Source organism: Dromaius novaehollandiae, chromosome 1 (assembly GCF_036370855.1).
Source record: "Dromaius novaehollandiae isolate bDroNov1 chromosome 1, bDroNov1.hap1, whole genome shotgun sequence".
In the NCBI taxonomy this organism is placed as follows: domain Eukaryota; kingdom Metazoa; phylum Chordata; class Aves; order Casuariiformes; family Dromaiidae; genus Dromaius; species Dromaius novaehollandiae.
This window is the reverse complement of record NC_088098.1, coordinates 52,410,555-52,437,375: the sequence shown is the minus strand read 5'-3', so window position 1 is coordinate 52,437,375 and position 26,821 is coordinate 52,410,555. Positions and strand designations below refer to the sequence as shown.

The following is a 26,821-nucleotide window of genomic DNA, read 5'->3' as shown; positions in this document are numbered from 1 at the left end:
ATCACATTTGGAGCTTTTGTTTTTCAGATGAGGACTGGATGCTGATGGCTAACTTTCATTTCTCTTATGAGAGGAAGTGCATTTGGCAGCAACTTAGCCACTTCACTCCCAATTTAATACCTTGATATTTTCCATCTAGTTCTAAAAAGTAATTTTATTACTTTAAACACTGCAGTGGTTATAAGCTGACTGCTCCTGCTTTCTGCTATGGTATTTTTCTTTCTGACTGGAGAATGTGAACTAACTCATTTCTAGAAACTCTTATTCTCTCAAGAAACAACATTATGTTTCGGAAACTACAGGTTTTAATAATGGCATGCCTTTTCCTATTAACTGATGGAGACCACCTCCTTGTTATTTACTATACAGTTCACAAATACAGTATCTTTTCTTTCTGAGTGCATTTTTTCTATACAAATTATACTTATTGACTACTTCAGCAGCTGTACTTAGGGATGAAATTCTAAGATAAATTGCTATCCCCAGTTTTATGATCTCTTTCACACTTACTTACAGAAATAATTAAGAAATTCATATTCTTCTAGCCACTGAAATGTTTGTATATTAAAAGAACCCAGTGTTTTATTTTTTAATAAGTTAATGTACTTATATATGTGCAACCCCAGTGCTGCCCAAAGTGTCCTCCACTTATTTAAAAAAAGAGTCGTAACACATTATCCAAATGTTTATTTATTGACAAGCAGATTTCAAGCTCATCTGAGATCAGCCATCTAGAATATACATTTCAAAAGCATATTTGTACATCAGAGACAGGTACAGTAATAACATTACATTAGCAAGATCATAAGTTAACATCTTGATTTGGTTAGTCATCAAGATTCAGATTTATAGGAAAGTGCTGGGTATATATTTACATTCAATAGGACCTCCAGTCAGTGAGGGAAAAGGAAGGTTTCTGTTAGGGAGGACCATACTAGGAGATCGTAACTTAACCTAAGCTCTGGTTCACAACGTGACTCAACTGATCTTAGCCCAGGCAAAGCCACCTGAAATTTTTCATTGCTCTGTAGCATGGATCAAAGAGCCACCATCTGACCTGCTCCATTTCTTTATCACCTCAAAACTGTTATTGCTTCTCCTGTATTTACATTTGCCTATATCACACTCCTGAACTCCTGCGACTTGTCCTATAATACTCAATGCATCCAGTCTCTGCATCCAGTTGGAAGCTGCCATTTTTATTCTATTTCAGCTCTTTGGTAATCCAGATTCATTTTGTTTGTTTTTATGATGCTGCTCTCACTCCCTTATTTATGAAGTAAGGTTGAGGCCCATCTCCACAAAGCTGTTTGAGGTTTGAGAGATCTTGTCATCAGAAGAAAATACTGCTACCATTTTCCTAGTGAATCACCCACCTACTTGAGGACACCAGCCACTATCAGACTGCCCTTCAGCCCATGAGAGGAAACTCTATAGCCTCTACCACTACACTAGCAACCAACTTGCCATACAACCCTGAAAGCACTCCGATATCCCTCAGCCTAGATACCTAGATAGCCTAGGAATTTCAGACAAGGCTCTAAACACTTCCAATCAGGATCTGCAGGAAGATACATGCCAAAGGTGACCTGGCTCCAACTCATCCTGCCTAGGTCTGCAATCTCCTGTCCCTTTGTGTCAAGTATTCTGTTCAGACAGCAGTGGCTACAAGCTCCCATAATACTGTTTACTTCTACATCTCACAGAAGAGAGAGACATACAGACATATATGGGACTTAAGGCTTGGACAGGCTTTATGCAAAGGCCCTGAAGGTAACATGCAAGAAAAACGAAAATATATGTTTTAAACTGCAGCTTGTTGCAGATGGCCAGTAGTAGTAGCATCTGTTTCTACCACATACTTTCATCATTACAGGCTTTCTAACACTCATTTATTGACCCATTCTGCCCCTGGCCTATCACTGCTTAGTCCACTCTTATCCCACCAGCCTCCATCTAACTTTGAGACAGTCTGGCTTCCACCCATCTGTTTATTAGCTTCCAACATAAGACAAACCAGGCCACTTTGATAAATGGCTTTTATTCACAGCCCAGCACTTACGTAAGAGAAAGTTTGTTTCCAAAAATTAAGTTATGAGACAGGCACCAAGCCTTGAATTCTCCATACTACAGCTTAGTCGGGCTCACTGTGAAGTAGTACAGTCTGAGAAGTAGAATCTGACCTGACATTTCCTATAATCCCTTGGGGTAGCAGTTGAACCAAACAGGAAGATGGCTCACTCAAACTCATACAACACAACAGGGCTACCACTCTTTTGCTCCCCATAAACTTAAGCTGCAGGGGTATTATAACCTCTGGCCTAACAGGTCACCTCATCCATGGCATAGGATAAGCCCAAGAGCGCATTGCATAAGTTGCCTCAGATGACAGAAAAGCTCATCTGAACATGATGCAGCCCTTCAGTTGTCCCACTATGCCACCTGAGCCATTCATACACAGTGGCAGCTCAAGTACTTTTAGAGTCAAATCATCAGCTAAATTGATCACTGTCACTGTACTTTTACAAATAATCCCTACCATGTACTACAATAGAAGCACATAACCTGAAGGAGCTGGCAGTACATATTTGGAGCAAACACTGAACAAAACAGTAATTTCCTCATAGAGCTACTTATATCCTACATTAGGAACTGTTATCATCTTTGCTGGTCTCCAGTGCAAGTATACTTTCCACACTTGCACTTCTGTTCAAACCAGTTCAGCTGCTTAGATGTCCACATGGCAGCTTGGGGAAATGAGAGGAGGTCTGAAAGTGTCTTCAATTAACTTAATGGAGAGCATTAAAAACATGTCTGTCCTCCCCCCGCCCCAAACCCACCACACACCAAAGCAGTCACAGGATGTGCATTTCCACAGAGTCACAAGAATTCATCTAGATGGCTAAAACTGACACCAAAATTAAGGGAGAACATTTTTCTTGAGTCAGTGGGCTCTGAACAAGTGCAACTGATATGTAAGCAAGCAGGCAGGACACAAAGATGACCATTTATACTAGCTGGAGTTAGCGCCCTACTTTTAACCAGTCACATATAGACAGACACTAAGAGCTAAGATGGAGTAATAGGAAAGCATAGGGAATGAATCTGTATTAAGGGTACTCTAATTTATGCACAGCACATACAGACTGGCTTGAATGAAGTAGAAGTGGAGTTTCAACCTATACTGAGGGGTGACCTACTTTGAGTTTAAGCATCTCCTTACAGGAAGTGGAGATCAAAGTGTGATCAAAGAACAGGTACAAAGCAACACTTGGATCATAACTTAAATTTGTTTTGTCATGAAGACAAGCCCTTAAGCATTTGGTTCTGATTTAAATCACAAGTTTTATATACAGTTTAATCAAAGTATTCCCACATGAATGATTTAAACAGAATAGGTTTTACCAGAAAGTTACACAAACCCAAGAAATTTTATTTTTCAAAACCATACTTTATTTTTAAAGGCTCCTAGAAGTATTCAGAACTATATTTCTTAAGCAAAAAGATTCACATTTCATTCTGCAGGCTTATCAGTATGACAAAAATGCATTTGGAGATTTATTTTTTGCACTTCTTGTTGAGTTCCTATACCAATCCAGATTGAATTAAGAACAGTAACATCAATTATGGCTTAAGATACAGAATTACCAAAGGATAACACAGAAGTGTTGAGACTTAAATGGTGAACAGATAATCATAATTTCTCCATGGAAGGGTAATGTTTTAGCTAAGACAAAGAGAAGCAACAATTGTCTTTATTGGTAGTCACAAATCCATTGAACATAATCAGCACAGACATGCTGTTTCAAGGATACCCATGCTGTTAATTCACAAGTGTTAGAAGTATGTTTGTCTGCTCCAATTACTTCACCTTTTCCTCTTTATCACAATGAATCGAAATATGAAACCAGGACAACAGCTTTTTTCTTTTTCTTTTTTCTTTTTTTTTTTTTTTTAAGGGATACAAAAAAGATGGAAGACTACAGTATGCGGTGAAGGAAGAGTCATCATCTCTAAACAGACAGCAGGATATATAAAAAGAAAAAAAACAAAACAAAACACCAACAACTTTGGCCAAGGAATTTTGTCTGTAAGCATGTCAAGGACTCAAACCCATTCAGAACCCAGAGCTACAATTTTGCTGGGGACTCTCCCCTTAACTGATTTATAACTCTGCATTTACATGTTCTGGATGGCTTGCATTCAACAGGACAGAGGTAGTGATAGGAACAAGATTCCCTTCCCTAAAATTTCCAAATAGATGAAACCTGGTAAGCACAGCCCCAAGGAAAGGTAAGTGCAACCAGCTGAGGACCTGCCAACTGGGGAAGGGTAAGAGCGCAAGTACAGACAATACGCTGCTCTTCCATACCCAGCTTGATAAATAAAATGTTACATGAAGGTGCTGGACAAGAATTGAGCAAGCAACAAAACTTCTGTGGCATCTGCAATATGTATGTCATGCCAGATTGTGCAAAGGATAGGACTTCACCTTTGCTGCACAGTTGTGGTAATCAAAATAAGAATTATTTGCAGTACTGCCAGAAGTTCCAGTGTATAACTAGCTAGCATGGTTATATCAATATATATATATTTTTAATAGTTTTATAAAGTCAGTCACCCATTTAAAAAAATAAGGACTTGTATTTGCAGACAATTCCTTTATCCAGTTAATTCTTCACACTAGTCTTATTTTTGCTATTTATAACGAGATCAACTATTCTGTCCTAAGTGGGTAAGACAGACTTCATCTGTTAAAGTTCCTTCCTCTTTGCCCACTGAGAGTAATAATAAAAAAAACCCCAAAACCATAAGAGGTTGTATCTTATATCCGAGAATATTACAATTTCATACAAGAGTCTTCATTTTAAGGAAACTGTCTTTAATACTTATAATAAAAGTTTGCAAACTCTTAGGTGCCTAAGGAGGGATGGTTGAAAGTATGTGTTACTTGAATATAATTTGAGTGCTATAAACCAATCATTAGTAAGTTCAACACATGGGGCTAGAGAGCAATTCTCTTTAGAACACCCCATTTCTCTTCTTAAGAAGATCAGAGGTAAAATGGTTTGTTTTATTGCAACACTGGTTAGCCAAATCAATCCTTCCCATTCAGATATGATTTTTAAGAACCAGGGATTTTATGGTTTACTGCCAAATTTGGCAGACAATTTACTGATGAGATTCATGACCTTGGGGTTATTCTGGTACTTGGACATATTTGCTGGGTTCTGGGCAACATCTTGGAATGCAACCATAACTTCTGGATCCTGCAGGACAGAAAAAAAGCAAAAAATTAGTGCATTTATAAAGCAAGTTTACAAGAGTTAGTGGTTATGTGGTTCCAAGATGAGTCTAGTCTTGCTCAGTTGTTAACATGTCAAAACTAGGTAAGAGTTTTAGATAGGAGGTGTCTAAAGAAATCCAGTGACACAGTGCATGCTGATAACATTTCATCAGTAAACACCTGAGTCATTACTGAAATTGCTATACTAATAGCACTATGTATGAGAAGGGGGATACGATGACAATTCTTTTTCCCCAAAACAGCCGCCAGACTTGTCCACGCTTATTGGATTATTTCTATTCAAGCATCTTCAAATGCATTCTGGAGGAGGAGGCAGGAGCTCTGTGTGCAGCATTCATGACAGGATAACCCTCCACCAAGCAGGGGCCCCTAATCACCCCTTTTCCTTCCAGCAGCAAAAAACTTTAATTTGCTGGGCTGTGAGCAGATGAAGTGGAAATATTTGGCTTTTTAAAAATGCATCTGATTCTCAGGCAACCATTCCCTATCTCCTCTCATAACTCAAAGAAAACCTTGCATCTCTCATTACACTACTGTGTTGTGGCTGACAAATACATTCACATATATATTAAAGACAGTGGTCAAAAGAATACCACCTTTATCTTCCCTATTTAGTCTGAGAAATGCTAACACTTTCTTCTGTACTGCTAGTAAACCTTTGGCTTCCATTGAATTAGAACTGATTTTTTTTTAAACCCATTTTACACATGAATGTTTTGAATTATGCTTTTTAATAAATAATCTGTATAGACTGGTTGTACATCTCATCCTGAAAAGCGTTTCCATTGTAAGCAACTTATGCATAAAAGATTCAAGTTTTAACCCAGCTAAAATGTAAGCAGTTTATTATGTCCAGTACAAAGCATCTGGATTAGCTGTAGTTTTCATTTGCTGTTCCTTCTAGCACATTTAAATAGTTTCAGTGACACATACAATCTTCCCTAGACTTCTATCCCACTGCTCCCACAGATGTATTCTTTGGAAACATCAAAAACTAACCGTGTCCTCAGAGCTGTCTGCTCTGCAACACCACCCTGTATCTACTCTAGCATCAGACACAGACAAAAGCTGTTTAACAAGTCTGATCCACGACTGCATTTGGTAGGTGTGTACTCCACTGAAATCACCCGTATGGTTCAGTCATGTGTTATACATGTTGGGAACTGAAAGACTCAAGTCTTATCTTTTGTTAGAGGCATTTACAAGTGTTTTTGCTCCCCCCCAAAGGGCAATCGGCAAAGTCTATGAAAACTAGTATGCTGAAGTTCAGAAAACAGGCACTAGATTTATCGTTGCCACTTTACAGGATTCCTGTGCAAAGAACAGAAAACTTCCACAAATCCAGACCTCTCAAATTTCTGGGCATAAAACTATAAAGAAGAGTCATCTTGCTAAATCTGTCTTTCCACCTATACATGAATTCAGAATACAAAGCAGAATAAGTTCAGTCGCTGGATCCTAAGTGTCAAAGCACACCTAAATTTAATGTTAAGCCTCCAATTCCATGCTAGATGTTTTATGGTCTTATGAATGGACTGCAAGTAAGTTATTCAGCACTTGTGTAACTCTTCCTGAAAGTCAACCTTAGACTTTGTTTAAAGAAATTTAACTGATACACATACAATCAAGGTTTCAGACTCATGAACAATACTTTCAGAATAAAATTTGAGATTTTTAAGGCTACCATAACAGTTAATCTACTGAAATGTCAACATCTAACAGGGAAATTGAACCATTCCATAAACAGTATTAGTCAAACATTCAGAGTTTTCTAATGCTCTAGTCTTTAGTTGCAGAAGGATGAAAAATACTTCTAAGAGAAAATAGTCATCACTATTCTTTTTTCTAATGTATACACTTCTTTGGAAGCCTGCATCCAACATGTGACTATATGCCAAATAAGTAATCTACAGGGTCATCTTATACGTCACTCCTGTTGAAAAAGATTTATATTTAACCCATGAATGCTCTCCAAAACACAAATGTCATGTCATATCCAGAGAAAGCAGTTGCACATGCAAGATAAAGTATTACAGACCTCTCCAGACAGACAGAATAGTGAAATAAGAGAAGCATTAACCTCTCCCCCAAGGATACCCATCTCAGCAAATTCTTCTGAGGCTAAAACACTTAGGGAGAGGCTGGCTAAAATAAGATGCATTAGAAGTTATCACAAAAGATCACAACTACTATTGCCAAGAAGCCTTGGAAAGAAATATACCAACAGGTTTACCACAGTTGAGTCTTTTGCACATAAGAGACTAGCATCAGCCACGACTTGAGAAAGAAAAAAGTATGTACCCTGAAGATAAAAAAAATCTTCAGATAATGGAACCAAAAATTTTTGTCAAGAAGGAAGCTTTTATACCAGTTTGCAGAGATTCTTATCTATATGCTGATGATAAGCAGTAACTTTTATCAATTTATCCATAGGTAGCCTGCTTCTGCAGGTGACAAGGTAAAGGTGACAGTGAAACCAGTTTAATTTAGTTCATGTTCAGGCATGCACAGTTTTAAGGTTTACCAGGACGGTAACAAACTCGGGCATGTTTCAATGTTAGCTCGTGGAGAAGTCTCAAAGATGAGCAGACGATAGCCTACTAGCTGACTAGAGAATGGGAAGAAGGCCTTTACTCTCAACGTAACTCCAGTTTCAGCAGCAATTCCCTTACCGTGAAGAGACTCCGCACACGTGTCAGTTAAAATAAAGCCTTAAGAATAACTATTTGGGAGAGACTTGTGTGAATTGGTGTCTTCAGACTTTTCTGTAACACCCCATAGTTAAGCTCTGTGCTAACAGCTGCCAGCTACCATTTTCCTTCAACATATTCTGTAGTTGCACTGAGCAGAAGCAAGCCAAACAGTAACAACTACTAATGCCTTTTAAGGCCAGTGCTTACGCTCCGATACAGAATACCAGAATATAGTCAGTTGGACATTGTAGGAAAAGAAGATAGTGCAAATATAGGGTGACATGCTGAAAAGATTATGGCTAGGTTTCAAGTTTGGACAAAAAGAGATCAACAAGAGACCCAAGACTTTGTTGCACTGGTGACAGCATTTTCTTAACCTTTCAGCAGAGTACTACAGTATTTTGGGGTACATATCATCAGCATGCAATGCAGCTCAAAGGCATTTTGCAAGCACTTAACATTTAACTGCACTTCAAAGCTCTGTTTTCAGCAACTGTCATTTCAAACTCCTATATTACAGTGTAAGGTAGCCAGGTAATGAATACAAGTCTTTTTTTTTTTTTTTTTTTTTGGATGGTTTGGATGCAAGTCACCATTACAGAATGTAGCAGCTCAAGTAAAGGTGTATTTCCAAATACCAGCAAACATTAAGAAAAGTCATGTACTTTTATATGGAAAATATTGCATTCTTCACAATTTGAGGGCACATCAAGTAATGGTCCCTTGCTATGCTTTTATTTAGAAGAGGATCATAACCGTATATGCAATATAGCTATTTGACGACCTTGGAACATCACGAAACTCTAGTTTAACCAGATGAATCCAGAAAAAGTGACAAGACACTGTCATACTTGACCATATTAGTATGTAAATATAATTACATAGCTCAGATTTTGTCTAGCCCACCTATCTATAAAACTGATGTTGTCAGATATGCTCCACTGTGATCTGCTGGAATAGTGTTCTTCTGTAAAACCAGTTACGACACTGAGCAATTAATTCAACAATTAACCAACCCCACCAGGGGAGTAAGCTTTCTGAACATGAATTTTGAAAATACTAAATGTGGAAATAATCCAACACTAGCTTGCCTTTGGCAAAAAACGAACACTGGACTCTCTGAAGAGAAAGGCAATTCTCATGTCAACACAATTGTATTATATTGTGCTGCAATAATAGTAACAATCATTCTTCATTTGTGCATAATTATCTCACTACAATTTCTGTACATTCAAAAAGAAGGAAATCAATTAATACTCTGTAGAAGACAACCATCTAACAGACTCAACATGCCAAAAAGCTGAAGAACTCTATTGTACGCAAGTACACTGTTGGGGGGTGGGGGGAACGGACCTTTAATTAAGGTCCTGTCAATTTGAAAAACAGCTAGCATTGATTCCAGACAGTCTGGTGCCACACACAAGGAGAGAATTTCACAACAGAAATAAGCAAGCACTCTATTGCTATCAAAAAGGTCACATCTTCCTTCCTTCCCTTAGCTCACGGGCACTGTCTTTCCCTCATTCTCAAGTTAGCTTTGATTTTACCAAATCCTCACCTGCATGGCCGCAAGGACTTCTGGGTCACTGAGAATCTCATTGAGACCTGGCATACCTGCCATTCCTGGCATACCTCCAGGCATAGCCCCAGGAAATCCACCTGCAAATCCAAGACAACAAGAATACACAATGGAAAAAGGTTTAATTCATCTAACTATGAGCTCGTGCAGAGAGAGTAAGACATATTTCCTTTATCACACCTCCAAAGCCGTATCTTCCACAAGGCTACAGTTGCTCCATTAAACGGAAAGCTGGCATTTCACCTGCTCTTTCTGTGAAGGTCTGCATCTCATTTAATCTGTATTTTTAATCCAAGGGGACGCTTATAACAAGTGTCAGATTCTAGCACCTTGCACAGAGATACAGTTATTTTCTGGTTAACTTAACAAACCAGCTGCATGGGGTGAACAACTTGGGGCAACAGCAGATCAGTAGCTTGTCTCAGGCACACTCCACATAGGCAGGAATTTTAGGTTTGAAAAATGGTACCAAAAGGGAAACCAAAACAACCCTAAAGCAAAATGCTTGAGGTTCCAGTTTTGAATGCTTAATCAGCATATACTCCAGTTGTGCTGAGCAGGGTGAATATAATTTTTCTCCATTTGCTTCCCCTGACAAACTGATTTTGTTGGAACATGCGCCCAGCCTACCCCACCTGTCTCAGTTTTCAAGAGCACTAGCACTTATTTTTAGGTACAGCAAGTTAGAGAATCAAGAATATCATGGAAGGCCTGCTTTCCATGAAACTGTTCAAGAACAGTTCTCTGAAGAATAGCAAAGTTACAGCTTTTCTATAGGGTGGACTGTACCACCTCCTTTAAGAAACTGTTCTGTTCAACATAGCTTGCAAGACAGCACACATTTCCCTAATATTCAACTCAAATTTTCCACTTTAATACTATTGTTCTTAAGCAGAAACTGTTCAAGCCATTCTGGGTAATTTAGAAAACATTTTTATACAAGTTTTTCATCATGCATTGTTAAGCAAATACTACATCTTTGTTTTCTCAGACCTGCATCCTTTCATTCCATTAATCATAATGAATTCAGCATGAATCACATTTAAGAGAAAAAAAATCCCATCCTACTTCCTGCCACTGTGTAAAAAAAGCCATCTGTTGACAAGCTCTAAATTTCACACGTTTTTCTCTCGGCCTTGAGAAGAAAGGCTGTATAGATTGTGGTGATAATAAAAAAGGCCAGCTCCCTATGGGAAGACCAGTCACCTCCACCTCAGCTATCAGTGCTTAAAAATGAAATACCTGGGAAGCCACCTGGGAAACCACCAAATTGAGCTCCTCCTGCCTGTCGTCTTGCTTCTTCCTCCTGAAGACAAAAGGACATCATTCCAGAAAGTAACAAAATTACAGCCTTTTTCCACAGAAAGCAATAAAAGTGCAGCCCGTTTTCTACTGCTCAGTTGATTTGGGGCGGAAAAAGATAGCTGTTTCAGGCACGTAGGCTACAGCAATAAACAAGAAGCACTTGACTATATAAAGAACTACAGCCAACAGACAAGACAGCGATATCTGGAAAAAACATACTAAAATAATGGTAGGTAAGTTGAGTGTGTTTTTACTGAATATGAACCATACAATTTGTTCTAGCCTGTTAGCCCTAGAAAATTTAGGCCAACTCCCATCCCCCCACATAACTTGTAAAAATGTATCAGTTAAAGTAGGAAAAAAAGCTAGCAAACAGTGTGTCAGCATGTGAGGAAGAAAAACAATGGACTATCCTGAATTTAACAACCCCCCCACACACTCTGAGGGAAACAAGCATGCTAAGTGAAAGTTTTTCTGATACAGTTATACAATAACTGAATTATTAAAATACAGGATTAGAAGAGACCCAGAGTCTATTTTTGTCATAAGAAGCAGAAGCAGTATAAGACCCTCTTCTTCAGATTTCATTATTGGTAAAGTAACCCAGACAGAAGTCAACTCTCCAAAATTTAAAGATGCAAAATGAAAATGATTTCCTTATGTGCAATTCATTTTAACAAAAACAACTGTGGCACTCTCCAACTGATTAAGAAACACTAAAAAGTCTAAGTATTCACCCTTTGTGCTCTCTCATGCTCTTCTCGTGCTTTCTTCACTCTCTCCATTCTTTCCTTGATTTCCTTTTCTTCGCGCTTCCGCTCATATTTTCGGCGATGTTCTGCAATTTTCTGAGCCTGTTACAATACAATATCAGATTTCATGTCCATTTCTAGTATACCACATATAACATACTTCAATATTAAATATAACTAAGCTTAACTATCTGGTTTTTATAATTCTTAAAAATAAGGTTTATGATTTCACATCTTTAGAATCTCTTTGTTTTAGGAACCACTTGCAATTTACTCTCTAACCCAATCACAATCATTTATGTCTACCAGGCTCTACTTAGGTTCATTAGAACATGCACTCTAGCATGCTAGCATGCTTCCCCCCTCCACCCCCACCCCGAGCTCATGCACTTACACCATAATTAGAACTTAAGCATGTTAAACTTCCACATATCTTCCTGTCTATACATTGAAATATTAATTCCTCCAGGGCTAATACCAGCAACTGCTACTGGAACAGGGAATTTTCACTGGCTCAATAAGAAAAATAATTTTTCCCCTCCCCTTTTTAGATAGGGTTAGTGCTGTTCCAAATGTAATGCAGTACATACAGCTAGGCTCAAGCAGACCTAGGAAGAATACCTGAACCAAAGCAAGATAGGGCAGACAGGGAGAAAGTTTGCTTACTACCATCAACTTTTTCAAATGTACTGCCTCAACAGCCCCAGTGGAACAGGCTAGTTAACAGTCATGTCCCTAAGGCTCCTCACTCAGCTCATATCCTTAATAGAATACTAACTGCAGCACTGCTCTCCTGAAACCAGAATGTACCCTTATATAGTACTGCAAAAAACAGTTCATGATTTCACAAATTGCTGAGCTGTAATGGACAACATTATAGATGATGGCTACCCTGCTAGTACAGATCATGGCTAGAAACCTTTCTTACACATGGCTATTATTCTATCCTTTCAGAATACCCTTTAAAAGAAGAAATGATTTTTATAAGTAGTGAAGTCTTGATACAACTTATTTTAGCTAGCAGATATTCATTTCATACCACATGATTCTAGAGCTTTTCCCAGAAAAAGCAAGTTGCAGACAGTAGAACCAACTGATACTGTAAGCAGTACATGTTATTGGAACCTAACATTCAAAAAAGCTTCCGGCCATGAAATGGATCAATAAGAGAGGTAAGTTTCATTCATAAAAATGCTTAAGAGTCTCCAAAGTTTTAACTTTCATTCTATCTAAGTATTTCTCAAAATGAACTAAACACTTCTAGAACGTTTAACTTGAGACTTTCACCTGGATGCGCTACAGATGAGGGAGTGCTACAAAAGCTGGAAGCAAACAGATTAAGTGAACATATTATTCTCACCTGCATTAAAGATCACCCATGAAACCTCTTTCCCCCCAAGCTGCATACACATATTCCCATACAGCTGGCAAATACATATCAATGTATAATAGCCATACACTGCTCCTTCTGTGCACAGGCAGATCAGCTGGGAAATAAGTTCCACTTCAGCCAAGAATCAAGTAAACCTCTTATAAAAAAAGTCTGAGGCCTATGACCCAATTGGATTTATCACAGATAAACAGTCTCCAATATGGAAGACTTAATTTGTACGACGGGTTGAATTGCTGTTTTACAGAGAACATCTTCTACAAAGACGTGGTAGAAAAACTAACAGCTAAAGCTATTAGATACAGGAATGTTTATGCAACAGTTGCAAAGTGGTCAGTGAACCACTTCAATGGAATATGTAAGAGAGCTGAAAAAAGTCTACTATCAACAGTCTTAACATTAGTTACACAGAAGCTCTTCCTTAGAACAATGCTGGGGTCAAACACTTGAACTGAAAACCAGTTTCACACAGATTATGCTGCCCTCATGTGGTGGGCGACTGAAAGTATTAACCACAGTAAAGAATGCTTCCTTTGTACATAATGTTTAGGATGAAGCTCTGATACTCAATTCAGAAACATTGGGGGTAGGTGGGAGGGGAAGGGGAGTCCATTATCTGAGGGCTCTCTTGCTGTTCTGAATGTTTCAGTCAAGGTTATAAAATGCCAGGCTGACTTCAATCACTTGGGATTTTCTATTAAGATTTAAAGAGATTAACATATTATTTAATAATTTAGTTACACACATAGCCCCAGAGACCCAACTTCTCTACACATAACCACCAACAGCTGTGATTTAAGGCATGAAGTATTTATAAACTTAGTTTGAAGTGTCAGATGACATATGAACAATCCCACATTCCCACAACACAACATATACTGGAAGAATTGATGACAGCAATGCCTTTCAAACACAAATAAGCAAGGAACCTACTTTTTATCCCTCCCCACTTACTCTTGGTTGCACCTCCTTCAGCATCGCACTAGCATCTTCATCATAATCCAATTTACAAGCCAATGCAAGATCATGTGCAGCCTCTTCCCAGTGACCCAAAAGTCTGGAATCGAAAAGACACCAACATTCAGAAGGAGAGGGAACCGGGGGTGGGGGGGGGAAAAGCAGCAACTGAATTCTTGCTGTTCTTCAAGGTATTTACAACCATGTGGCACACAATGATATTTTCACCTGCAGCTATATGGACTTTCTGAAGTTCAAGTCTTGCTAAGAATTATGGGATTTTCTGCAACCTGTAGACTATGAAGCCATTAGAGGATACTTGCTTGCTTCATACCCTTACAATAACTTTTGCTTGAAGCAAAAAATGAGGAAAAAAAAAAAACCTAAGTCAGCTAGTGCCACTTTTTTATAAAGAAGCTGTTAAAGAGAAGGTACCCTACCCTAAACACATGAAGTAAACTGATAAATAAAACTGTATTTAAAAAATAGCAGTATTCCTCTGCTGAACCCTGTTACATGAACACTCCTTGTACATCGAGTGTTCTGTGCAAGTCTAGACCACTACGAAACCAAGCTTAAGTGGACCCTTTTTATTCAGCACTGAAACATCCCAGCTAACTGTAGGAATGCACCATGTCTTAGTTGAAGGGGTCCCAAAAGCTACTGTACAGCACTATTTAACTATTCATTTAGACAAACTTATGTTAATGAAAAATTTAAGTAAATGAGGTATTGCCAATGGGTCAAAGCACTTTTGCTTACAGATATAGCTGTTAAACCAAACTATGCAACTATGCTCTAGTCTTCTCACTCTTAGGTTCCATGCCATATATTAAAATTGTAGACATTAATAAACCACTCTTTGAACACTGTTTAAAATACAGCAGGGTTTTGGTTTTTTTTTTTTTTTTTAAAGTTCTATTAATGGTCACTCCTTCCACTTTTACAGTCTGGAAGAAGCGTCATCATATTATTTTTGGCTGATTTATTATCATTTTAGAAAAAACTTTAAGTACAGTTGAAGGGGGTACACTGGCTAATTCCATTTTAGGTAATTACCCTGTTTGCTTATTAGAACTCTCCAACTGAAACACACAGTTCCCTAAATACATAGGCAGTTGAATTTACTACTTAAGTGCTCTAGTATTCTATGGAATAAGGGCAGCTAAGCAATGTTTAGAATTATAGGTTAGTAAATAAAACTAAAAAGCAAAAGATACCAAGCAAACAAACCCCACAGCCCTAGATCTCAGTCTTTAGCAAACAGTTAGAAGATGTTATACAGAATGGCAATAAGCCTTGAGAAGACAGTTTATTAAAAAAAAAAAAAAAAAAATGCAGTGCCAGAAGGATTATTCCCAAATCATCATCCCTTCCTTCTTGTAATCCATCAATACATACACTTAACATAATGGTTTCTTGGCTCATGCCTATGGCTCTTAGGTACAAGATACACAAATCACATATCACAAAAAAATATAGGACAGAAGGCATAAATAAAGTTCTTCCCCACAAGTAAGTGAAGAGGATATGAAGTACAGTTGCAGTTCATCACCTATGCGCTTTTCCCCTCCATTTGTAGGTCTGTGCTGAGTCAGGATTAATCTTGATGGCTCTGTCACAGTCTCTAATGGCAGCATTTGGCTTCTGTAGTTTCACAAAAACACTGTGGGAATGAGAACATTTATTGTATATATTCAAATACCAAGTTACTAACTTAAGTTGGAAATAATTTTAGATGACTAACAAGCAAGTGAGCTACAAAGATGCATTCGAAGACTTGAATTCCAGAAGATTTTGTTGTAATAAGCAATGTGTTACCAAAATTTACAGTTTTTGCCCATGGTAGGTGAATCATTAGCCAGAAGTCCACCTGTTAGGAGTCAAGCCTCACCAGCAAGAACAACTTTGGTGCATTAGGAGAGGATAAATAAATGCAAAGGAGAGTTCAATTTCATGGTCTACGCAGTCTCTAACAAATGGCGATGAAACAGCTGAACAAAATATAGATAGTATTATGCATTCCATATTACGAAGTCTTTAAAACAACGAAAGGAGAAATCAAGCATGAGTTTCCATACATGCTACAAGGATCAACGGTTAGAACCATCAGGAACTATAAGAGCATATCTGTTTTAAATCACCTGTACAGAACAAAAGCAACTGCTTAATCATCTAGTCTGATAAGCCACAAAACCAAGTTCCTCTCTTTAAGCTGCTCACCCTGAAGTCTCTCATGGCCTATTTAGTGCCTTCCTTCTAATGCTTCTCCCCAACTCATCCTGCCATTCCTTGAACTTGCATGATATCCTTTTCCTCCTTATCTTGCAGCCTGCTCCTTAAGCTCCTCAATACACACAGGCCAACATGCGGAAAAAAAAAATCAAAGGTTAGCAATCCAGAAAGACAATAAAATATAACACCATCCTGCCACTGTATAAATCCACAATGGGCCTCAGCTTGAAGACTGTGTGAAATTTTGGTCCCAGCCCTTCACCTCAAAGAAGTGGGTAGTAGAACTGAGAAGTATCCCAAGAAAGGCAACGAAACCTCAACTACAGAACAGAACCTGCCCATAGAGGGAAACAGGTTAGGACCCTATAGACTGGAACAGACAATGTATGAAGAAAGAGATACAACTGGAGTCTATAAAGAACCTTTAAAGATTGTCAAACAACACAAAAAGCAAGAAAGAGGTATTTAGCAGACAAAGGCTTAATTTAGGTTTGATACTATGAGTAGTCAAACTGGCTTTACTACCACACATTGTTAGGAAAAGAAGCCACAGTCTGTTACAATTAAGCATCTGTTTGTGAATTAATGATTAGCTACAATCTTCATATTCTATGTAAAGCATTATTTTTGTTCTTCATCGCTGTTTTCAAAAGCAAATGCCTCGATACCAGATGTGTCATCAAGGTTTACAGAAGGTAGCCCTGTTCCCTTCTCAGTTAAGGGAAGTAATTGCAAGTTTTACAATATTTGAGCAAATCCAACTAACTATTAGGAAAAAATGCTTAAGACGTTCAGGTGTTTGGCACAATCATCTCGCACTGAACAAAAACCTCTGCAGGAAACACTAAAAAAAAAAAAATTCCTGAATTGACAAAGTACTCAAATTTCAAAATCCACAAGATCCAAGATACTCCGGGTTAGAACTTCTGTCCTTCTACATCTACTTGAAAGAAATGTATCAGCAACTAGACTACCTTTAAGTTATCTCATCATTAAGGCTACTTAAGCAAGCATAAATTCACACCTTTTCTTCTAGAAATAAATAGGTGAACAATATGTCAGTAAGCTGTCCCAAAACTATACCTCACCAATGACAGTTCCAATGCTGCTGGCTGTCTTAGGACATGAAAAGTATTTTAAACCACGTCCACCAGGGAGAGGAGGATTACTCACAGCACTTGATCAGTACTGCTGTGACACCGTAGGTTTTACAACTTGTACTATGTATTTTTGTTCATTTCTACAATAGATGAAATTGAGACTTTTTCAACTTCTCTTGATGCTCTTCTATTTGCTAAAACATCCTGGTCCTGAGAACATATGGCACTACAAGAGGTAGTTTAAAAAACTACTATGATGGCCCAAAAAAAGAGTTATTATAAGGTACAAAGGGTGTTACATACAAGAACTTTGATATGGAAAGGAAAAAAGAGCCAGGCCTGTACCAGTAAGATGCAGCAGAACCAAAGAGTTAACAGACACCAATTAATCCAGTATGATTGAGTACACATGAAACCCATCAAAAGCTCAACATTTCTTTGGGTTTTATCTTACTACAGAGAAGATCCACACAGCTATCAAATGTGCATGATCAGTAGGCTTATTTTGTGTTCGGAAAAAAAATCTGTAGGATCTTGGGCTTTGACAGCCCACTGGTTTGTCTACCACTTGCCTGCCTTCTTCAAGGATCAGAAAGATAAGTGTTTGTGTATTATGCAGCTAGGGCCACCACACATCAAATCAGACAGTATGTTCCTAATGCATTATCTGCAGTCTGGTAGCTTTAATCGGCAGTAAGGTGGGTGTTTAACGGGTTGAGAACAGGTATATCCTGTTCCTATGTAGGGCTGTTGGAACAGAAACAAGTGAAAGAAGGTATTTAGCACATACAACAGGGAGAGAATTCACATGATCCGCAATTAACTTCTTATCTGGACTGGACATTATTTCAACCATTATCTTAATCTTTAGATGTTTCAAGTGTTTGTTATTTAGCATCTTCCTCATTTAACATACCAAAAGGCATTAATTACTACAATGTATTTTAGAACATCATTCTATACTTCAACAATTAAGATTTTTAGATGGCTGCTTCAGCAAATCTAGTTCATACAATTCCTCTTATATGTAATTAAGTGTACTTTCCTCTTTCCCTAATCTGATTTAAATGTACATACAGCCTCAATTTTCCAGTATGTTTTATCTCTTTAAGGGCAATAACAGAGCAGGCAGAAACATAAATCACTAGTTTATAATGACTCACCTCGCCCTCTTGGCGTACAGGATGGCCAAACAAGGATTCAGCTTGATGGCTTCAGTGAACAAGTCGACAGCCCTCTGAAATTCACCTGAACACCAACACCAGTAAAGTTTCAGTCATTATGCAGTGAAATTAAATCCATATTGCCAAACCGACCTTGCAGAGTGTTATGCCCTTAGATGCTTCTTAAATGGAAGACTATCAACATAATCTAGAAGAAAAAAACTGAATTTGCTTATGTACTACTGAAATGCAAACAGACTCCAAAATTACTGCCTGGAAGTAAACAACTTTTTCTAGTTAAATCTGAGCATCTGACTTTGCACCCAGCCAAGCAGGAAGCCACTGCTTTACACAGCTTTTTACTGAGTTAAGACAAACCATTAAGAACGCCAATCATAATACGTAGAGAAGTCCCATAATGGACACAGTATTCAAAATTCAAAGAAAAGGTGGTCAGTTTACAGTTAAGATGCTGCAATGATTCCCCCTCCACCTTCAACTACAGGCGCATCAGGAAGACAGTGCTTAAAAAAAGCTTTCATGTCTTAGCTAGCTTTCGCTATCCAATACAACATCGCTAAGCACTTCTTGGTAAAATACAACAGAAACATCACATTCTGGTAACAAAACATTTTTCCTAACTGAGTAGTTAGGAAGTGAGCTTTCTTCTACTTGAAAGCATTCAAAAAGGTCCAAGATTTTTACTTTTTTTTTTTTTTTTTTTTATTAAAGGAGCACAAAACAATGTTATATTCTTTAATATGTACTGAAAAACAATTTATCACCTTCACTCAGAGCACTTATAGCCTCCATCTTCTTCTCATTAGCTTGATCCATCATCTCTTCAGTTACCTAAAAAAAAAGAAAAACAAACCAACCAACCCCAAAGCTATAGAGTCCAGGCCAGAAGTACCAAGCTGAGACAATGCCGAAGGAGGCAGCTCCAGTTTTCTGACTCCAGAATATTTTTTTAATTTGTATCAAAATCATAATTCAGAAAAATGTAATTTTTTGCTTTCACCTTGAAGACATAAGTCACCATTATTTTGAGCTAGAAAAAAAACTCAAAAGGTAGTTGAATAATGCCAGATTTCTATACATCTTGTTTTCTCAGATGTTTTGATAATTTTTGTGGCGTTTTCTGACTTGATTTTTCCCCCCACGGATCTCTTTGATGGACTCTAACCTTGAATAAGGAAAAAAATCAGTTTTAGGCTAGTAGTTCTTCTATTCAGGAGAAAAAGAGACAAAGCAATGATTGGCTACCTAGATCAGGTAGTCTTATTCTCCCTCTTCTTTCCCCCAGCCCTGATTACTATTCTTGACTCAGTTCAAAACCTCTGCCCCTCTTCCCTACTGCCATACTGAAAGTGTTGTGCTTACCTCCACATTTTCATCTCCCATTTCTTGAGGGTCATCACTGTCTGGTTCGATCACACCCTCATTGTCAATTTCTGGGGAAAAATGAAAAGCAAAATTAAGCTCCATCTGCAAATGGAGAGAGGACTTTCAGAATCATGTTCAAATTGGTGTACTGCGGTAACAGCATTTATCTTCCAAACCTAAGTCACTCTCTTCACTTTCTGGCTCAGGTGATTTAACTGGTTCCTCTGGCTGTTCCTCTGCTTTGCCCTGAAAGAGAAACATGTTTGTAAGCATACATTATTTCTGACTGATGCTCTATTCCCACCTTAATAAGTAATAAGGCATCAGAAAACCCAACATAAATCTTCCAAGCAAACGATCGCTCTATGCAATCTACTGCTGTAAAGAGTTTTATTTAAGACACAAATCTCCTTCCCCCCCTCTGAGCTTAAGTCTGTCAAACAGGCAAATAATTTAGAGCCCAAATCTTGACACGTGAACTTCAATTATTGGTAAAGCCTGTCCTTCAAACTGTGTAATTTAGTGACCAAAATAAAATGATCCAGTCAATACCCAATTCAGAACCAGTCTTGCAATGACTACTAACTAGCCCTTCCAATCTTCCTACCTTCCCTGACACATTCTCTGCATCAAAAATTCTCTCAATCTAATAGTATTAAGCTAGGGTCCTTTAGCAGTGAGCAATGAGCAGGTCTCAATGCTTACAATATTGTTTACATCCGTCAAGGCCAAGTGCTTAGGATGCTTCTTCAAATGTTTTCCTACCAATTTCTAACCATGTTACTACTTTCCTCTGAATCCCCTCACTTAACATAGCCTCCTTTATCACAGACAAACTGTCTTTATAGTCAGTGTCACAATTTATACCCCCTACACATACAATTCCTTAAACAGTTCTAACTAGCCAGTAATTCTAACATCCGCTGTCTTGTTAAACCCAAAACAAGAAATTTTCTCCTTTTTTTCAAAGGGATTTCAAGCCTGGGAAAATCTGTCATCAATATCTACAAGCCCATTTTATTATCCTCCTTTAAAAAACAAAAAACACCCAACCCACATTTCAAAAACGATGTTCTCCACAATATCAGCTTAGCAAGCTAACTGTTAACTATTCACTTCATTACCTGTCATGCTGGCTAGCATTTCTTGTCATGCACAGATTATAATTTGAGCTACTAATGACTAGAAAAAAGGTGTACATACAGACAGCAAGTACATAAAAATCAAGACTTTTTCTTCAGCACTTGCATTGCATGGAGCATCAGACATTCAGGATTAGGGAAATGGAGCATGACAACACTTGAAACACACTAGAAAGCAATCTATAACAAATCCTCATCCACAACATACAATGGGCAGGTTTCTGTCTTTGAACCGTCACAATCTGGTACTCATTCACCCTAGCATATTCACCCACCCTATTTGGACGAAAATTGACAGCAATTTTTCTTTCTCTCCTCCCTCTCCAACATTTTTGCATAAAGTCCAAACATTAGTTTTCCATGATAAATTTTCCATGTCTCACCTTACTTGTCTCTTCTGCGGAGGCATTGGCTGGAGCAGGTGGTATTGTGCCTCCCATGCTTTTCAGCAAAACAGGAAAAAAAAAAGAAAAGAAAGAAAGAAAGAAAAAAAAAAGATTACCAAAATATGGTCATGTCCTTCAGAAATTCAAATCCTGCTGACAATCTCAGGTTTCTGTTGTGGCAGAAAACATAATGATCCAATTCACTGTAAAAGCAGTAATAGAATCACGCATCTATCATCCTTGTCTCAATGTGACATAATGCACACTGGGTCTGTTGGCTCTTTCACCTGGAATTCCACTGTAACTTGTGCTCATACATGTCTCCCACCCATCCTTTCCCCAAATAAAAGCTGCCTCCTTGGCTAAAATTGATTTTTCCTTTAAAACAGAACTTTTGTTTCAAATCAAAACTAGATGTCATTCTTTTATTTCAACACTAGAAAAAGCAATTATTTCTCATTAGTTTGGAACATGCGTCCAATAAATTAAGAGAAGCCTAAATGCCTAAAAATGGCCAATTATCCTGGTATTTTTCTTGTATCAAACAGTTGCACAATTAAAAATAATTGCTGCCTATGAAAACAATTTCATTCCTTTTGCCTTTACTTAGCTACAACTTAAGAAGCATTCTTTTTACAGACAGCATTCCTTCAGTACAGGATAAACTTCTGTATTATATGGACTTTGGTCAGCAGCCAGAAATAAGCACAGGCTAAACTCTAGCTCTGTTTCATTTAACATCTAATCCTATCTAATGGCAGGCTGCCACAAAGATGACCATCCCCATCCATCCTGTGCCCTGCATTCTCATCTACTGAGAGTTTTCCATTGTTTTGGCCATGTAAAGTCTACATGGGAGAAAAAATTGTTTCTATCAGCTCAGGCTGAACCAACTCATTTGGGGACCACACAACTGGTTAGACATGATGCAGGGAGGAGGAGAAAGAAGTGGGCAAACAGGCAGGATGACCTGGCAGGGAGCAGGACTACCTGCTTTCAGCAATGCCAACATTTGTGCAACACAAGACTAAACCCTAAGGATGAAATCACACAGCAACTTAAGCCAGGCTGCTGTAGTTCCACTCTCCTGCCCTCCTTCCTCTCTCCTGCCACCAGCAGCACCTCACAGCCAAGCCCTAAACTGGTTAAAAACCTGGAGGGGAAGGGGGAGGGGGGAGCGAAGGAGGACAGGAAGAAGGGGAGGTGGCAGGATTGACAGGACCTGACACCATAAAGGGGAAAAAGGATACTGCAACCAAGGGCAGGAGAGCAGCACTACACTACCTCTAAATTACATCAGGATAAGTTGTCAGGAAAACACATCCTAAATTACAGAAAAAAAAAAAGGCATCTTCTGAAGTTACTAAAAAAATCTACACGTGCCACTGGTATTTTGACATTACTTAATCTATGCTATATTTCAAGGATCGAACAACTGCAGTTTGATTAAATCACTATAGAACTAGGCAAAAAATACAGTACAGGTAGTAACTATTCCTCCTAAGTTTTTATCTTTGCAGGCTGACAATAAGCATATAATACAATACTGTAATATAAATTCCAGAGCTTTCATCCTAGCTTTCCTAACAAGCAATTCAAGAAAAGGTCAGACGTAACAACTAAAAGAATGGCATTATAGGGACAAGAGTAGGTAAGCCTAGGAATATCTGTTCTTCTGCACATCCAATGAGAACTGTAATTATTCAAGTATTTTAGAAGCATTAATAGCTATTATTCATGTTGGCACAATGCTCAGAAATTAAGATACATCCATCCATCCACTGCTTGTTGAAAAATATTGTAACATTCTTTTTAAATAACAAGACCTTTTCAAAGCCTGGCTCACTGAGAACCCTCTAATTCAAAAGAGGTCAGAAATGATTCCTATCTTCCAGTCATATATTTAAGAACAGCTCAAGCTAAAAATGCACGATTAAAATTCCAGAGCAATTCCAAGTTACCAGTCTCAATATCAGCTGTTTTCAAGTCTGAAACCTTGAAACATCTCAAGGCTGGTACAACTTGATTAGTCTCTCTTCTGCCCTCTTCACCTCCCCTGATCCCCTACCTAGGGCTTTATGAAAGAATTGTTAAAACAGTCCATGAGAGGTGTTTAACTACCATTGATGCACTTCTGAATACAGTATTTCACAAACTGCACAAACTGCTTTCACACACACAGTTTTATTCCCAGTCCTTAAAAATATTTTCACTATCCATTTATCTTCTACTGAATCTAGATTTGCAATTCCAGAACAACCCCAAAGCAAGTTACTCCAAAACCATTCCTTAAAGCAGTATTTGATTACAATGATTAAATGTGCAGCAAGGATGCACTGTATTTAAACTCAATAGCTACACATAGAGCATAAGAGTTACACTTGTATGACAACTCAGTTACTGAGCAATATAAATAATGCACAAAAAAGAAATATTTTAAAATAAGCCTTTGTGCTGAGACCTGGTGAAAAGAGTTGGCCAGTTCAGGTAACTACGCTTGAGAATCTGTCAGGACTCCATTGTAATAATGACTCCACATTTCCACTGATCACAGTGATGTGAAGTGCTGCTTTTCTGACTTTTTAGAATTGCAACCATCATTTCTGCATCCATTTTCCTCACAGTGAAGCTATCTTTACAGATGAACTGGATTATAGAAAATTCAAAAGGTCACAATCTTCCTGAAAAACAACAAAAAGGCAAAAAAAACCTGTTTACGAATTGAGTTTTGTGCCTTACTTTTAAGGACTGCTTTTGTTTTCTTTGCTCGACTGCAGGTTTTCAAAACACAACCCCTATAATGACTCCTTTCACAATGATTCATACTAAAATATTTATATATTTATGCAGTTATGAAAGAAACAGGCTTGAACAAATGAGACATCAAAACCCTTTCCAAATATAATCATACACTAATATATTCTCTACAAGTATCTATAAAGAAATGGAATGTATCAGTTATGCAGATAGATAATAAGTATGTGAAAACATGAAAGAAGACTTAAGATTTCTGATGCAACACTGAGTCAGAAATCAAGCACCATGCTCAGGCATCCCAAGCTACTAGCATCATTCTCAGCTTTAAGAAAAGGTCAGACCAATTATTAGAACTTTATCTGAAAAACTGTGTGATGAATTTCAGTATCATTTAGTCACTACTGTGTAAATCACTCGCAACATTACCCTCATAACCAAACCTAAATCTTTTAAATTAATATAGGTGAGCCTGACAAAAATACGATAAAACTGATCAAGTATATTTCCACTGAACCTGGGCCATTATGAGTTTCAAGGGGTTTCCAAATAATGAGAAAACCCTAAAAAAGCATGTCATTGTCCTACTGCAAACAGCGCTATTATGGAAGGGAGCAGGGGAACCCAGCAAACTTCCAGACAGTTTGACATGAGAAGGAGTCTGGCTACTACTTTAAATATTCAGTTGTATAATTTATCCAAATATTTAGCTCAAATATGTGACGGAAACAATAAACACTAGGAGAGTTATATGAGATTCTATTTTGAGTTAGGTTTTTAACTTCTGAAACAAAGAAATCCAACAAAGTTTTTCCATAGGAAAAAAAAAACACTCCACATTTCAAAAACCTAAATTTTATACTTACAATACACGCAAGAAAATACACACCCCAGTATTAAGCAAACATAAACACTAAAAATGAACCTGCAAGTTAGAGCCTTCCACATTAACACAGAGAAAATTTGAAATCAGAGGCTCACCTTTCACTTTCCTAACACTTTTTTTGGCCAAAAGAAGTTAGTGTCTCCCCCTCTCCCCAATAGTCTGTTCACACCTTCAGAATTACACAATGGAACAATGGAAGTTTGGGTGAGTGGCTGAGGTCTTTTATACATTAGCAAAGGGTCTGAGGACCTGCAGTAGGATAAAACACAAGTGCATCTCCCTCCTAAGCGTAAGTACAGCTGCAATCATTACTGTAAAACCAAGCGAAGTTAAATAGGAGTGCTTTCACAATCACATGAGTATTCAGATGTTTAAAAAAGTTTAAACATCAGTTTATAAAACAGAGCCAATAAATAGCTTAAAACAATTTTCATTACACAGGATACTGTTAAGTATCAGCACTTATAGCTCTACTAGTTTTCCAGCTAATTACAATAGGACACAAAATACCATTAGAATACTTTCAGATGCATTTTAAAGCAAGAATTTTTAGAGTAAATTCAAATTTGACACAAAATAAAAGCTTCTCCTCCTGTAAGAGTGGTACCTGCAAGGACTTCCCTCAGTGCTCTGAGTTCTTCAGAGCAGGAGGGATGTGGCTAGCAGAGCCAAACAGATGTTCCCTAGCTGAACACACAGGCTCTGTGGGGTTTCTACAAGTAGTAGACTTGAACTCTTCAAATTTGGAGTTTTGGGGGAACTTAGGGGAGATATAGGGTCGTTTTCATATTGGGAAGAGTCTGCCATGACAGGCTTCAATTGCACAAAAAAGCATCTATAGCCTTAAATAGCATGCATATGAAACACCTCACAAGAGAGCAAGATTTCAACTACACAATATGCAAAACCCCCAGCGATTAAGCAAATTTTGGACACGAACCATTCCATGCTCTAAGCTGTGAGATGTTTAATGATGCTTAACGTAAGTGCCAGCATGTAACTCAGCCCGGATCCTTTAAAGCCTGGCTAGCCAACTCCGCTGAATAATGCGAGAATTAGCTCGGTAAGTATCACTCCGGGGCCTTCCAGCCTGCAAAGCTAAGCCACTGAAATGGCCGGGAGGGAGGGCGGCAAGATTTGCAATAAGAAGAGCAAGTTTAAGACAAATAAATAAATAAAGTCTTCCTAACGCACGAGCCGTAACGGCTGCAGGGCAGGAGGGCGGGAGCACGGCGCAGCCGCCCCCCGCCGCCCCCCAACAGCGGCAGGGGACGGGGGCCCCCCCGCCGCCCCTCCTCCCGGGCACGCGGCGGGGCCGCCCGCCGCCGCGGTCCCCTCCCCTCCCCCCCCCCCCCCCCAGCGGGACACGCCCCCTCCCCCCCACCGTCCCGCGCGAGACCACCCCAACGGCTGCCTCAACGCCTCCGCCGCCGCGGCGCGGCCCGTGACCGACCTCTCCACCCACTCGCGCAGGAAGGCCAGCTCCTCGGTGTGCAGCAGGCCCGGGTTCTGCTTGCAGAGCCTCACGAAGGCCCGCAGCTCGCTCAGCTTGCGTGAGTCCATGGCGGAACGGCACGGAGGCCACAGCTGCTGCTCACCCGCTTCCCTGCCCAACCGCCGCGCGGCGCCGTGGAAGTTTCCAGCCCGCGCCACGCCCACCCCGAGGCCACGCCCACGCCCGCCGCGCCACGCCCACGCCCCGCCGCCGCGCAGCGGCCGGAACTTTCTAGAAGCAGAGGTGGCCCTTAAACGGCCGACTGCCGGGCGCCACTAAGCACCGTTCTC

At 38.9% G+C, this 26,821-nt stretch overlaps 1 protein-coding gene across 2 annotated transcripts; it reads right to left on the bottom strand.

Moving 5' to 3' along the window:
• Window positions 1-672: 672 nt before the first annotated feature.
• On the bottom strand, window positions 673-26,711 carry ST13 (ST13 Hsp70 interacting protein). Of its 2 annotated transcripts, none has more exons than XM_026101626.2 (12): window positions 26,490-26,711; window positions 21,394-21,451; window positions 20,045-20,114; window positions 19,866-19,936; window positions 19,268-19,334; window positions 18,483-18,567; window positions 15,540-15,650; window positions 13,982-14,084; window positions 11,623-11,739; window positions 10,823-10,886; window positions 9,560-9,660; window positions 673-5,270 (listed from the first exon to the last, which is right to left on the bottom strand). In XM_026101626.2, the coding sequence occupies exons 1-12, from the start codon at window positions 26,597-26,599 to the stop codon at window positions 5,142-5,144; spliced, it is 1,086 nt and encodes a 361-aa protein (XP_025957411.1). In that variant the 5' UTR covers window positions 26,600-26,711; the 3' UTR covers window positions 673-5,141. The 2 variants fall into 2 exon arrangements, with proteins under 2 accessions (XP_025957411.1, XP_025957421.1); XM_026101636.2 differs by lacking the exon at window positions 26,490-26,711 and adding an exon at window positions 25,977-25,999.
• Between the last annotated feature and the right edge of the window lie 110 nt (window positions 26,712-26,821).

Excerpts from the sequence above, each read along its gene's own strand:
- ST13 (XM_026101626.2), bottom strand. The coding sequence starts at position 26,599 with ATGGACTCACGCAAGCTGAGCGAGCTGCGGGCCTTCGTGAGGCTCTGC. Across the intron at positions 14,085-15,539 it reads TGGAGGGGAAAAGCGCATAG|ACTTTTGGGTCACTGGGAAG; the intron begins GTGATGAACTGC and ends TTTCGATTCCAG. Across the intron at positions 11,740-13,981 it reads TGAAGGAGGTGCAACCAAGA|GCTCAGAAAATTGCAGAACA; the intron begins GTAAGTGGGGAG and ends GTATTGTAACAG.